Source organism: Anas platyrhynchos, chromosome 15, assembly GCF_047663525.1.
Source record: "Anas platyrhynchos isolate ZD024472 breed Pekin duck chromosome 15, IASCAAS_PekinDuck_T2T, whole genome shotgun sequence".
NCBI classification, from domain to species: Eukaryota; Metazoa; Chordata; class Aves; order Anseriformes; family Anatidae; genus Anas; species Anas platyrhynchos.
In genome coordinates this window covers 7377120-7391858 of record NC_092601.1, presented here as the reverse complement: position 1 = coordinate 7391858, position 14739 = coordinate 7377120, and the positions used below count along the sequence as shown (strand labels likewise).

At 56.9% G+C, this 14739-nt stretch overlaps 1 protein-coding gene across 1 annotated transcript in view; it reads right to left on the bottom strand.

Moving 5' to 3' along the window:
* The window catches only part of RAB40C (RAB40C, member RAS oncogene family), a 30755-nt gene extending 16849 nt beyond the window's left edge, over positions 1–13906 (bottom strand). Inside the window, exon 1 of the mRNA XM_038187091.2 lies at positions 13533–13906. Coding sequence (XP_038043019.1) covers positions 13533–13674 — 142 coding nt within the window. The 5' untranslated portion in view covers positions 13675–13906. The remainder of the gene's footprint in view (positions 1–13532) is intronic.
* Positions 13907–14739: the final 833 nt, after the last annotated feature.

The following is a 14739-nucleotide window of genomic DNA, read 5'->3' as shown; positions in this document are numbered from 1 at the left end:
CATCTTTAATAACTCCACGCACCTCCACTTGGATTACATCAGCTTCGTTTTCTCCTCCAGCCACTAGATACCAAAGTGTGACCCTAAATTAGAGACCCACTCGTGTTCCTGCCTGGATTTCCCTTCCCCTGCAAGAACGCCTCCCCGACAACCAAATGGGCAAGTTGGTCAATAAAGCAAATGGATTTGTTCCTGAGCCATCAGCAGGAATCCCGTTAGTGAACAACAAATTAGATTTCAGTCTTCGCAGGGTGCTATAAAAAGCAATAAAAGATAATTATCTTAAATTCCAACTATTTCCAGCGCTTTATCACAGAAAGGAGACGGTTTACGTTTTATCTTCCTCCAGAGGCGAGGGAATGATTTGTATTTGTTGTCAGGCAAACACAAATCTCCCCCTGCCCAGGGACAGTGAGCAGACCCGCCTGGCAGGCAGCGGGGAGCATCCTGACACCCCCCGATTCCCAAAGCGGGGCTGACCCCCAGCCACTGCTCCCACCCAAAACGACACCGTGCACTTCAAATCGGAGTAACACAGCCCTTCGGGAAGGACAACCACCAGCAAAGCACACAGCCTCCAGAAAGCACCAGCCAGAAACTTCCCGAGCTCCTGCTTCAACTGCTCCTTGCTCTGACGGTGCGCAGGGAAAATACCTGGTGCTCCTTCACTGCAGCGTCTGACACCTACAAAAATACGCAGATGGAGGCAGGCAGCACGCTCCTGGACAGCCCAAGGAATTAATGTGCATTCGGGTGAAAAGCAGAGCTGCTTTGCCTTTTTATTCTAGGCTACGTTCAGTACTGAAACATACCTGGTAAAGCAAGCTGGAAGAAGGCGATGCGCTTTGTACCTTGCACATCTTCAGCAAAACCCCACCTACGAGCTCACTGGGGAGGACAAAGGCTTGCAACCGCAACATCTGAACCTAACTTTATTTTTTAGGGCTGTTCTGTGGTTAGCTCAGTGCTCAGCCCAGGTCACACGTGCAGTCCCCACCCATGCAAACCAAACTCAGGGCCCTGCAGTGATGCTGCCCCCACGGGTCCCCAATGTCCCTAAACCCACGGGACTCACTGGGGAAGCTGCCGCTGGCTCCGGCCACCACCCAGCCACTTCCTTGAGCACAGCAGCACAAAGGGAAGGAAGGATGAGGGTTTTCCCTACAAAAGCCTCATCAGCAGCCCTGCCTGCAGCAGCTCCCAGCTGGGGCTTCCCCCTTGTCCCAGGGCTTTGGGGACAGTGGGGACAGGGGGCCACCGCCCCGCGGGGCGCAGCGGCCGCTAGATGCCACTGTCGCACAGAGGCTGCTGGCAGCACCACGGCTGCTCTTTTGTCTTCGTTTCAAGGCAGTTCGGAAGCTGGTGAAGGGAAGTTTTTTTAAAAAAAAATCATTTCTGGAGTTGGCAGGGTTTCCCCCACCTGAGCATCACCTCTGCGCGCAGCAGCGCACAGCTCATTTCGAGACTGACATTTCAGCTCCGCCGGCGCAGGCTTTGATCCCCCGGAAGGGATGCGTGGCTGCAAAGCCCACGCGATGCTCCTGCGGCTCATGCAGCACCAGCCACCTCGCCACCACAGCCCCACGGGGCAAGCAGCGCTGTGGGGAGAGAAAGCAGCCTCGCCGAGAGCTCGTTCGTGTCAGCCCATCTCCTTCCTGACCGATATCTAGCATGATGCAACAAAACGAGCGAAGCTTGGAGAACAAGTCCGGGCTGTTCTGTGTAATTGAGCATTCAGTTCGACTCCTCGGCTATTTTTCCAGCCCTGCTTTAGGCTCCTACTGATGCTGACGCCATCTCAGCCTCGCTCCCGGAGCAGCCAGGCGATTTGTTGTCATACAGCTGCTGCCAGACATCCCTCTCCTCTCCCCTCCGTGGAGCTGGGCTTCGTGCACGAGCATGGTAATCGCTCCCAGGCAGGGCTCCAAGGGATCCCAAACCTTTATTCCCTTTGCCACTCGGTACAAGGGAAACCTAAACACAAGCCACTTTCCCATGGGAATAGGCAGGGTGTACGTAGGAATCTCTGACCTGTTCCCGATTACTCATGCCGAGCACAGGATGCTTCACATCAGCAAGAGCTGAAACAAAACTTGGCTTAGTTAAAATTCGGACTTCCAGCTCAAGCTTACACCTGACGTAAGCAGAAAAAGTAAAGCCACGCCAAGAAGGGGCATTTTCTTCCAGCACGTGACAGGCAGTGCTTTGTGATCCCTTCTCCTGGGAACCTGGTGCCCTCGTCGTGCCCCTCCGCACCCTCTGCAGGAGCAGCAGCACACCAAGACCAAAACGGAGGCGGCAGCGGGCAGGCAGGCACACAGACTGGGAAGTGGCCCTGGAAAAGGCAGAGAGACAATGGGAGCAGGTATTGCATGCTGCTCGAGCTCTAAACAGAGTAAGATATCATGAAAATTGCTTTAAATAGTTTAAGCAACCAAGGTTCTGTAAATGTCACTGCTGTAAGCACAGTAGCTTCTTGGCTTTATGCAAGATTTTGTTTCAGGGGGAAAAAAAAGGAGAGTTTGGCAGATACAGACTCAGGACTGGCCCTGCCCTAACGCCCATGCAGGGGACCAGACAGCTTTCCTCCAAGAAGAGGAGGGTCTGAGCCAAGCCTTCTCCATTTTCCTGTGCAGCAGTAAGGAGAGCACGTGGCTTTTCTCTCCTTTGGATTTCCCAGGTGATCCTCAGGCAGTGCTGGGATGAAAACAAGCCCAGCTCTCCACAAGCAGAGGCAGCGAGGCCACTGCAGGTGCCAGTACTGCATTTCAGGTTTGTTATCAGCCCCGATCAACCGTCCTCTTCCAGAGAGGCTCTGAGAAGCCAACCCCAACCGCCAGCCCCACCAAACCCGTGTACACACGTAGGTGGTGCTGCTGGAAGGAGCAGAGGGAGGAAGGAGCTTGCCCCACCTCGCAGCAAGCTCCCGGGGGTTTGCCTCCAGCCTTTCCCCAAGCCTGCTGCCAGCCCGGTGCAGTGCAGAATCTCCAGCCTGCATCCGTGGTGCAAAACACACAAATCACCTACGGATCTGGGGCAGAAGGCATCCCAGGTGACGTTCAGGAACTTCTTCCCAAAGGAAAGAGCAATGCATTCGAGTGAGGTGCTGACATAGTTTTAAGACAAGCTTGCTTTCTGCCCTGGAGATGCTCTACTATAGTCTTATATATGGTCAGCAATCAGAACTTGGGGTATTCAGTGATGAGTCAGGACCTACCCTCCAATCAATGCATTATATAAATAGGAAAATAAGATAAATTGAGTAAACTCTTGTTGCCCAACTCCTGCTTTTAGACAGATTGGTTATTTCATCCGTAGACATGGTCAAGCAAAAGCAACTCCACGGTGTGACCCTCCCAAGAAACAAAGGCATCTGAGGTCTGGGGGAACACAAGGAAGGCGATGTGCCTGATCCATTGGGACCCGCAGAGGAACCCTACTGCACTGGCAAGTTCCAGCAGAGGCTCCCAAGCCACCCAGAAGCAGTCGTTGTGCCACTGGGGTGCCTTTCGGAGCAAGCCCGGGACCCACTTCCATTTGGGACGGGGCACCTCTGCCATCAGCACTGCCAAAGCCACAACACCACAGCCGTCTGAGGACGCTGCATTTTCACCCAAACTCTTCTGGTTTTGTGTAGGTCTAGGACAAAATTCTCAGGTAATGATTTTTGTAAAGCTTCCTTAGATTGCCAGCCCCTGATGTTGGGACCTAATCCCCAGCACCTCCTCATGGCCATGACTCGAGGAGAATTCCCCTCTGCACGGCTGCCCCAGATGTCTTCCCCCACTCCCGTGGGGTGCTTCTGGAGCAGGGTGCAGCACACCACGAGCAGCGAAACCCCAAAGAGCAAACCTCAGCCAGCTCCATCGCGAAGCCCCCATTAGGGAGGGGAAGAGGCTTAACGCTACCCTGGCCAGAGACTGCTGGGATCTGTGGGGAGAGCAGAGCTAGAGTCAGAAACACAGCACACGTGTCCGAGATTTAACTTTCTGCAATGTCCTGGTGACCTCAGGTAACCGGCTTTGAGGAGCTGGTTGTGATGCTCTGTGCTTAAGATGCTCAGGAGAAAGTGATGTAGTTCCCTATGAGCACCTGGCAAATAAATACCTGAAAAAAAAAATAAAAACACACGAAGACATGCTGTGTTTGTAAAATAGGAGAACAACATCAAGGGTACTGAGCATACCCTGTTTCTCCTGTGCCTCAGGCAGCACTGAACACCTCGGAGTCAGCGTGGCAGACTATGGAGAGAGACTGCAACAAATCTATAGTACCAGTGTCATGGAAATCCTTACTGATGCACAAGGATGGATCAGAAGTCCTGAGCATCTAGCATACACCTGGTCTTGAGGAAGTGAAAACAAACACTTAGAGCATAAGCCCAAAGAAACAATATAGGGCAGGCAACAGAATGTAAATAGCCTTTTCTTCCTTTCTGTAGAAGGAAGATGTTAAGAACAGATCTCCAAACAGTTTCTTGGCAGGAAGGACTTCCAGAGATGCAGCTAAGCAGAGATGGGTAAGCCTGACTTATAACCTTTAACATCAAGATGCAATGTTGGACGAAAACACCGCACACAGTTCTGAGTTCTCAGAAGGAGGTGGGAGAGCAGGGCAGGAGGCTCAGCGGTGCCATAACCCCTCTCAGCTCCCGCTGCAGGATGAGGACCGGCAGCAGCTCCGTGCCCGAGGGGCAGCAGCCGAGCACACATCCCCAGCAGGCAGGGCCAGGGAGGTCCTTGGACAGCAGGGCTTAATCCAATGGCACTGATCACAGCCAAACGAGCTCAGACCATGCAGCACGGTGCTGCCTGGGCAGGGAAAGGAACAAATTCACCTGTGCACACCGGAGAGGCACAGCCCACCTCCGCAGGGGAAATGCACACCGCGTGCGAGACACAAGCTGCTGAAAGCTCCCTCCCTCTCCTCCACGCAGGGCTCGTGCCGACCTTTCAGGTGGGTTAAAAGAACAAACAACCAAGGTGTTAAACTTGCACCAGGAGCAGCGCAGCGAGCGGCGCACACAGCAGGCTGCGTACCGGCGTGCTTCGGTTCTCTGCTCCAGCCTGAAGCAGTCAGCGCAGAACTTAATTTAGCCCAAATGCCAGCAATAGCTGAGAAGTGTCCAAAGACGACTGCTTGCTCTGCCAAGTCCCTGGGTGCTACAGATGTTAACAAAAAGCTTCTCAGCCACGACCGACGTGGCTGGGTTTTAAAGCCCAAAGCCCTGCCCTGGTGCGTGCCGGCCGGACATGGGGAGCAGCCGGGCACAGCACCGGCAGGGCAGCAGCACGGGGCCAGCCGGGACACAGCAGCTCACATCCTGCACTCGTCCTCTGTAGAGCAGTGTATGGTGATAAATATGGCCAGTGACAGTCATCCTACAGCCACCGAACCCAGCAGCCAAGTCGCTCCAAGCAGCATGAAACAGAACATGAAGCCGGCACCATTAAAAGTTCCCAATACCTTATCTTCAGTTGTTTTTTTTGGTTTGTTTTGTTTTTTTGTCCCCCCTTGACTTGTGCTGTTTGTGCCTTCACCAGCCTACAAGCAAAGGACAGCCAGGGCTGAAGACTCGTACCAGAATTGTTCACTTGTGGGCAAAGGTCAGAGCAGAAAGCGCCGTCACTTCATTGCTAGTCAAACCAGGCAGATGAGCACAGGAGTCACAGCAGCCCAAAAGGTCCTTGTAAGCCACTGGACGGCAATTCAAAGCACACACTGTAGGGAAGGTGCCAGTGGGCAACGTGCAATGACTGCTATGCCAAAACCAAAACCCTGCTCCCAGGCAGGAGGCAGCTGCCGGGGCCAGCACGGGAAGGATTTGCGCACCACAGATGCATCATCTGTAAGTTATACCAAACTGTTTAGAAAAATGTGCTATGAGCACAAACAGCAGCTGACGAAAAAACCAAATTCAACCCATTCAAATAACAACTAATGAAGTCATCCGACCTTAAAAAGCGTGTACAGCAGCGCATTACCAGCAGCAATGCAGCCAGTCAGCTCAGAGCTGTAAGCCACAGGAAAAAACCCTTCCAAACAACACATGAGCTCATCGGCTTGAGTCATGCATTCAATTACCCACTCCTTAGGTTGACAAATAACAAATTATCTTCATCAACAACGGAGGTCAGAACATACGGCTTGGAAGAAGGATGGAGTCCCTGCAGCTCTGTGCCTTCCAGCGCGGACACGAGCCTCGCAGCACCGCTGTTGGATCGTGGTGGTGAGGTTCCCAAAGAGCATCGCTGCCCAGTGCCCCCAGCTGGTGCTGGCAGAGCTGGAGCTGAGGGTCCGAAAGCAGGTGCTTGTCCCACTGCCCTGTGCCACCTTGTGGAGCAGAAGCCACCTCAGGAACAAGACCAAGAGGTCTCGGTTCCCACTGGGCACCCAGGAGACCAGCAGCGCATCGTGCTGGTCACAGGGGAGCGGGGTAGGTGGAGGCCGTCTGCTCTGCCCTTCATCGCCTCCTCCTCCTCAAGCAGGAAGGACAAAACCCATCCCTGCTGTGCAGTCGAAGGGGAAGCACCTCACCTTGGTTGTGGGTGCTTCACAGCTTCACAAAGCCCTTCGCAGATCCAAGAGACCGCTCCCAGGCAGCTTCATCCCCGGTGACCGGCCCCTGAGCAGGGACCTCGAGCAGTGACTGCTCCTTTGGTTTTGCGACCAGCCAGAAGTAAAACGTGCATTCAGAGTGCTCGGGGAGCCCAGAGCTGCAGAGCACCCACCAGCAGCCTGCTCCACATCCCTGCAGCACCCCGGTGGCCACAGGGTCCAGCGCTCAGCTCCGGGTGACATCCGCATCCAAAACCGCGCCTGGAGCCAGGAGCAAATCTGTTCCTGCAGCTCACAGCACAGCAGCGGGCACCCGGGACGCCACGGAAACAGCCAGAAGTCAGTCCAGAATCGGGAACGTCGAGTGGATTTGTTCTTTAGGAGAAAATCAAGATTGGTTTTATGCACAGAAGCTCCCACGGACAAAAAGAGTTTCTTCATGCCTCACAGTTCAGATGTCCATAAAAGCGGCGCAGCTGCACGCGGGGACAAAGGCGGCCTGTGAGGAAGCATCGCAGGGCACCACAACAATCCGCATTGTTGCTGGACCACCAGACAAACACCGAGGCACGCTTGGGGACAAAAAAAAACCATTCAACAAGGCCCGAGTGACTGCGTGAAACACCTCCACAGCGCCGGCCTTGCGGAGTTGGCTGCCGCCAGCTCCCAAGGCTGTCCCCACGAGGGATGGTGGCACCGTGCTTGGAGCCCGGCAGCCTGAAGCCTACACGGGGAGCGGAGGCACGGGGCTCCTGAGCTCCCAGGAGGGAGGCCACAGCTTGCTGAAGGGCTGACACGGCCGAGCACCACTGCCCGGTGCCATGTCCCATCCCTCAGATGGAGCCAGCCCTAATGGAGAGGTGAGCGCACCCCGATGCACGCTGCCGAGCGCTCTGCTTGCAGCCCAAACGGAATCCCAGAATCATAAAGGTTGGAAAAGCCTCCGAGATCATCTGGTCCAACCATCCCCTACCACCATCAGCCACTAAACCCTGTCCCTAACACCACGTCCAGCCTTTCCTTGAACACCCCCAGGGACGGGGACTCCCCCACCTCTCTGAGCCACCCGTCCCAGTGCCTGACTGCTCTTTCTGAGCAGAAATGTCTCCTCATTTCCAACCTGAACCTTGAGAGCACGCCCTCCAGTCCTACCTCTAGTAATTACGAGACTTCCCCTACAGCTGCTGCAGAGCACCCCTCGCCCCAGAACCTCGGCTGGGGTCACGAAGCATCACTGCTGCTGCTACAAAGAGAAAGAGGGGATTTCACCTGTTTGGGTTAGACAAAAGCACCGAGCGTTACCCTTACAACGCAGACAGCCCCCACGAGAACAGGCACACGTTTCCCGAGGAGACATTTAGGACGTGCCTGCATTTTGTTGTGCAGTGAGCAGCACAGGCAGGGCTCTGGCCGGGTAGGATCAGCCCTGCACGACTTCTCCTCGTGCCTCAGCACAGACACTGCCTGCTCCCCGTACGGAGCTGAGAATCGGCTCAGCGCACCTCACAGTCCTAAATAAATAAATAAATAATCCCCCACACAACAGAAAACACACGCACGGTTCTTGGGACAAGAACCACGGGCAAAACAGCCTGACTGCTGCCAAAAGCAGCAAAAACCAAGGGGCAGTCGTTGCTCTGGACGTGGCTGCGAGAGCGTGCGGGGAGCGACCTTGTGCAAAGCCAGGAACGTGGCAGGATAACCCCCAGATGGGCTGGGCAACTCTGGAGCAGGGGTGGAAAATAAGTTAAAGTGATGCTTAAAAAAAAAAAAATATTTGTTTCCTTTAAGTGGAATAAAGCATTATGCCACAACCTTGCTGTGAGCACGGCTTTTGCAGGAAGCAGCAGACCCACGCCACGGTGGCCCTCCATGCCCCAAGGAAAGTTTCTTCCAGACTGCCTCAGGCAAAACCCAGCTCTCAGCAAAGCAAATCATTCAGCAAAACAGCAAAAACGGGCTGAGGATTTTCGCCTCAGAGCTTCCTTCCTCCTCCTCAGCCTGAAATCAAACAGAAACTGGTACGACAGAAGGCATCCGTATCGCTGCTCCTATGGTGATGAGCCTGCCGGAGGGAGGCGAGGGGTAGAGGAAAGTTTGGGGAAGAAAACGAGAGCAGCGAGGTTGTAAAACCCCAGCTCTGAAAGTTCAGCTTGCAGCGTCGCTCTTTGTGAGCCCAGCAGAGAGATGCTCTGCTCCTCAGTGAGAGAGGGAGGCAGGGAGCTGCCTGAGGAAAACGTGCCAGGGAACAGCTGGAAACAAAAGCTGAAGGGGCTGGGGCGGGGAAGGAGGAGACATTTTACACGGGTTTTCCTCTGCAGTTTACAGCCAAGGAAAGCACAGGCCAACAGACGCAGACAAGTTCATCTCGCGATCTAGAAAAATCAAAACCTATTGGCGTTTAAAAAACAAGCTCAAAAAATATAAAGAAAAACTTCATTCCAGTTATTAGGAGAGCATCCCACCCACTTCAGATTCATCCCACTCATTCAGCATCACCTTCGTGGACCTGAGGCTCAGGCATACAGCAGCCACCTGGAAGCAAAGCCTTTATACGGGGTTAGAGGCAGGGAGAACTGCCCAGGCAACAGAGAGCTCAGCAGAATAAGTGCCCAGCTTTGCAAAAACACAGCCCTGCTGGAAGGCGACGCGTGCACAAAGCCTCACGCGCTGAGCATCTTCCGTCCTGACTTGAAGGAGCAGAAAACATCCAGGCCTGCTAGGGACTTGGTCCCCTGGAGCAGAGAGAGCTGCAGGACTGCACGTTCAGAAATGATTTTACACAAAGGAAAAGTAAATGAGGGAGAACTACGAGATACCAGAGTGGTTTCCAACCCAACGCCTGCTCTGATGAGATCAGTTCTGCATCCCTGATGACCACGGAAAAAACCATTCCTGAAGGACACTGATGCGAGCGCTGGCAGCCGCGAGGACCTGCTGTAACAAACCCTCTCCGCTCTTTCAGTACCTTGAGGAGATTCCCAGCAGCACGATCAGCCTGTCTGAGCCGAGGCGCTCCCCACAGACCCATCCTGCAGCCACCACAGGGACGTGATGGCGAGGCTCCATTTAGAACATCCTGCCTCAAATCCAACTCCCACCTGAGCGCTAAAACCTCAGAATAAAGCATTATTCCCGTTCCTACAGCCCTGCCCCAGATCTTGCCGAGCAGGGGTGCACCCTGCAATATTTGCTCGTATTCTCAGGAGGGACGGCGAGCTGTCAGGTGTACAGAGCTGCATGTTTAAAGCAGAACTGCTCGCCTGCGTGCTTCTGAGCATCCAGAGGTGGGTCACTCAACGACAGCATCCTCAGGTAACAGCACCACGAGCTGTGCTTGAATGCAGGTGCTGAGCCCCAGACGGGGCCGGGGTCCCCCTGCAGAGGGGCCGGTGACATCCCTGCCCTGCAGCGGCACCTTCCCGTGCTGCTGTACGGAGACCAGAGCGCAGCAGACCTGAGCTTCCCTCCTCACGACTTTCTTAATACAAACTGAGAACAGAAAAAATAATAATAATAAAAAAAAAATCTATTCCCCTTCCAATCAAAACCATCTGCTCAGAAACATGCTCCGCTCCTTGCCGAGCACACGGCTCTCCTCTCCCATGGGAGCAGCAGCAGGTGAGGGGGAAGACTCAGCCACAGAAAAAGCATGGGATCACGTGAGGCTGAGCGGGGAGCACATCGCATTCGTGTCTGAGCGCTGAGGGCAGCCCAGGCCCTGTTCCTGCTGCACGCCGAGCACCTTGGCCCACGCCGCGGCGGCATCCGCGCCTGCCGGGCAGCGGCTCCGGGTGAGTCAGGCCGTGGGGCTGCGGCACGGCGCAGGGCAGCCTCGTCAGCAAGCCAACTAACGAGCTCGGCAGGATTGTTTCAGCACACCGACAATGAGATGGTCCCGAGAGGACGGGTGACACGGCGCTGACGGGGCATCGGGGCTGGCTGTGGGCGAGCACACGGCCGCCGCTCGGCTCAGCGCTCGCAGCCCCGCAGAGTCCGGCTTCCACCCGTCCAAGGGCAAGGACGGGACCCTCGTGGGCAGCAAAAGCACTGAAGTGACAAGCGAGCCGTGTAGGGGGCTCCTGTCTGTGGGCAAGGCATGTGGGCTTGCTCCGAGGCAGCTCGGACACTGCCACAGGGCTGGAAACCTCCCTGCTGCACCTCGGGAGCACGGCTGAGAGCTGAGAGCGAAAAGCTTTTGGGGAAAGGCAGGGTTCTGGCTCGCGGGTGAGGTCTGCCAGCTGCCAGGAGTAGCGGGGGGCTCTGAGAGCAGCAGCCGGCTTCCACAGCAGCAGATTTGGGAAGTTTGAGGGGGAAAAAGCTGGGAAGGACAACACTGGAAGCTCAGAAATCAGAACCGTAGCGTTCTCCTGAAAGCTTACATTTTCCCTAAAATACTAGGGAGGATGCTTGCTTAGGGCTTTCTGAAGCTGAGCAAGGAGCAGCAAAACACAATTCCACCTCAGCTAGAAACCCTCCTGGGGCAGGGGTGCCAATGCCCAGCCACACGGCACAGGCAGCAGCCCCGGGGGACAGATCCTGCTCCTCACCGGGAGCACGCTCAGCCTCACGCTCCTCGACACCAACGCTCTCAGCGGCTTCAGCAGCAACCCAGTGAGGAACACAGGTGAGAGCTGGACGCCAAATCTCCGTTCACACTGCCTCTGCTGAGCCTCCAGAAGCTCCGTGCCTGGTGTCTGGTGTCGCACAGGGCGCCACGCTGAGAAGTGGGGCTTTGGGATCCTGGACGAGGGCAGAGAGAAGCAGCCACGATGCTTTAGGACTCATCACACAGCCCCCCAGGCTTTCAGAACCGGGTGGGAGCAAGCAGAGGCTCCCTGCTGCTTAGAGTTCCCAAAGGAGATGCTGGTAGGAAAAGGGCTCTCCTATCCCTTGGCCGCCCGCTTCTCCAGCACCTCACTGCTCGCGGAGCGAAGAATCCCTCTCACTGCTTTCTAGACACCAGGTGTAGGGCAGGTAAGCAGGAAAAGATCCAGGGCTTCATTTACAGTTTCCCTTTTACAAGGTGTGTCTCCCCAGAGCCCAAAGGAAGGTATTTCACCCTGCATTTCTAAAGCCTGCATCCAAACAGCTGTCCTTGGCCAAATAACCCCGATGGGACAGCGCGTGGGCACCCTACTTACCCTTTCCCCAACACAGCTTGGGTACAAGGGATCTGAGCACGAGCTGAGCCACGTCCCTGTCACCACACAACCTAAAGCACGCTCCTTTTCACACCGATCAGGGCAAGTTTTGTCTTCAGGAGAGAAAAAACCAGGCATGTGCCTGCGCATCGAGGGCCAGTCTCCGTCGGGGCACAGGCAGCGCACGTGGTGAGGCTTCCCCTGCCGGTACGCACAGCCCAGCTGATCAGAGACGGAGGAAACCTGACTGCCAGGGCTGTCAGGAATCTCTCTGGTATCAAATTCACTCCGATTTCAAAGCTGCTCAATCTGATTATCCAAAAGGCATGCAGCTGCAGAAGCAACAGAGACTATCGAGGCATAGATTGCTGTAATAAAAACAGCACGTGACCCAATTCCCTAATTAGCAATAGGTTCAATTGCCTACGGAAGATGAGGGGAGGTTTTGAAAACGTTATTTCTTTTTCAAGAAATAGACAGCGTTACCTCGTTGTTACAAACAGCAGGTACAGAGATAGACCTGCTGCAGCCACAGCGACAGCTCTTTGGGCTCTGCACATGCATCAGGGAGCCCACCACACGCTCCCTTTCCAATTGTCCACATTATTCCTGCATCACTAGCCTCAAAACAACATTTTTATTGGAAGACAACTCCATCGTTAACACCTCACCTAAAACAAATGCTCCTCACCCCTCCCCGTGCAGCGGGTGCTCCGCTCCGGGTGCTTCAGGGATGCGAAGGCTTCAGGCAGCTGCCCAGCATCTCCTCGAATGCAAACCGCACGAGCGCAGCCAGACATCCAAACAGATGAATGATCCCACAGCCTCCTAGTTCCAGAATTTGCTACTCTCCTTTCACAACTACCCGGACTTCTGAGTCACTGCCTCCCCGTGAGTATCTGCAGAGCAGGTGCGCTCTTGCATCAGCTCCTACGGAGATGGCAGCAGCTCGGGGGGCCGAGCAGAGCATCGGGAGGCGAGCAGGCAAGCCACGCCGCTCCTGTACGCTCTGCGTTCAGCCAGCTTCAATTCAGAGCCCCCAGAAGCACCCGATCCTCCCGGATCCCTGTTTACATCCAGAACAGCCACCAACTGCTCCAGCCCTCGGGCCAGCTGCGGCGCTGGGGCAGGATCTGGATTGCGCTGCTTCTGTCGAGCCCCTGGGGCCGTTATTTCGCATGGAGGCTGGGGAGGAGGATGACAGATTGGACATCACCCCAGGACCTGCGCCCTGCCAGGCCGGGTTACGCTTTGACTGCGGCGAGGGGACGCAGGAAATAGCACAGCGCCACTCCTTGGCTCTTAATTATGGTCTGGTGACACTGTAGTTAATGGTGTGTCAGGGGCTCCATTATAAGCGTGGTGTTTGCAGGAGGGGGACACCCCGAGCCGTGCTCAGCAGCCAGCCCCCAGCGCTCCCAGCCCTGCCCTGGCAGCACCGCTCCCGCTCTGCTCCCGTTCTTTTGTTCCGGGCCCCGCTTCCTTCTGGCGCGGCTCAGCCCTGGCCTTAACCCTGTGGAGATAATGGAGAAGCAGCCTGGGCTCTGTGAGCAGGCCGTGGAGCAGAGCTTGGCTCGGTGATAACCCCATAGATCCCAGCTATGGGGTCGGTGCTTTGGGGGGGCACTGACTGCTCCGCCAGGCCCTTGGGGGAACCCCCTGAGCTGCCAGGAGCACACACCCTGATGAGAGGCATTGTAGGGACACAGGGACAAACCCAACCCTGCCAAACCAACCCCATAAAACCCCACAGGGCCCACCCCAACCCCAAATAACCCCAAAACCCCACCCCAACCCCCCAAAAAAACCCACCCCCAGCCCCCCGCTCACCGTTGCTGTAGGCGTAGGGGGACTCTGAGGCCCCGTCCTGGAGGCTCTCCAGGATCTCGCCCTTGCCCACGTCGCTGTCTCCCACCAGCAGGAATTTCAGCAGGTAGTCGTAGCTCTTCACCGGGCTGCCCTGCGTCCCCATCGCCCCTGGCTGGGCCGGGAGGCTCAGGCCGCATTCCAGGGCTGCTGCTCCGCCACCGCCGGGCCCGGGGCTGCCTCACCTCTGAGGGCTGAGCCCCGCAGCCCCGCCACCACCACCCCCGGTGCTCGGTCCCCGGTCCCCGGCCCCGCGCTCAGCTCCGCGCCGGGCGCCCCGGGGCCGGGCCGCAGCCTCCGCCTGGCGCCCACTCGGCCCGAGGACAGGCGGCGCCCAGGCCCCGCCCCCGCGGCTCGCAGCGCGCCTCGCCATAGGTCGGGAGGCACGTCCGTCACGCCTAGCCCCGCCCCCTCTCAAGGGGGGAGGGGGGGGGAGGGAGGTGCGGTGGGGAACTACGAGTCCCGGCGTGCCTCGCGCGGGTGGGGGAGGTGGAAAGAGCGGGCGCGGCGGCGCGGGGAGTGATGGGAATGCGAGGCTGGGAGGGGGGTGGAGGGGCCAGGCTGGGAACCGCGCCCCCCGGGGCTGCCCCCGCGGGGACAACGAGCCCCGGGCAGGGGGACCCCAGGGACAGCCCCAGGGACCCCCTGGACCCCCACAGGGACCCTGTGGACCCCAGAGGGACACCGTGGATCCCAGAGGGACCCCATTGTCCTCCCCAGAAGAACCCTGTGGGTCCCCACAGGGACCCCAAAGCCCCCCAGGGGGACCCAATGGACCCCCAGCTCCTGCTCTGGCTCTGGCGGATCAGGAATCAGGGTCTGGCCCCACAGCGGGGCTCAGCCCCACACCGTCTCACAGCCCCTCTGCCTGCCTGCCCCCCCCCAAAACCTCTCCTCTAGTTGTTTCCAAAGAGCTGTGGGGGTGGAGGTGCCCCCCCAGGCGGGGCCCCCCCAGGCCGGGACCCCCGCTGTATGACAGCCTGTGAGGGGAGGCAGGGCACGGAGCACGAGCTCAATCCTTACAAGCCCTCAGAGAATCCCCTCCCCTCAGCGCCACTGCTTAATGCCTGGAGCACCCCCAGATTCCCTTGGGTGGAGCGGGAGGGCGATGGGCTGGATGGGGTGGGTGGGTTTGGGGGCAGAGGTGGGGGCGCTGGGCAGGGAGCGGGGC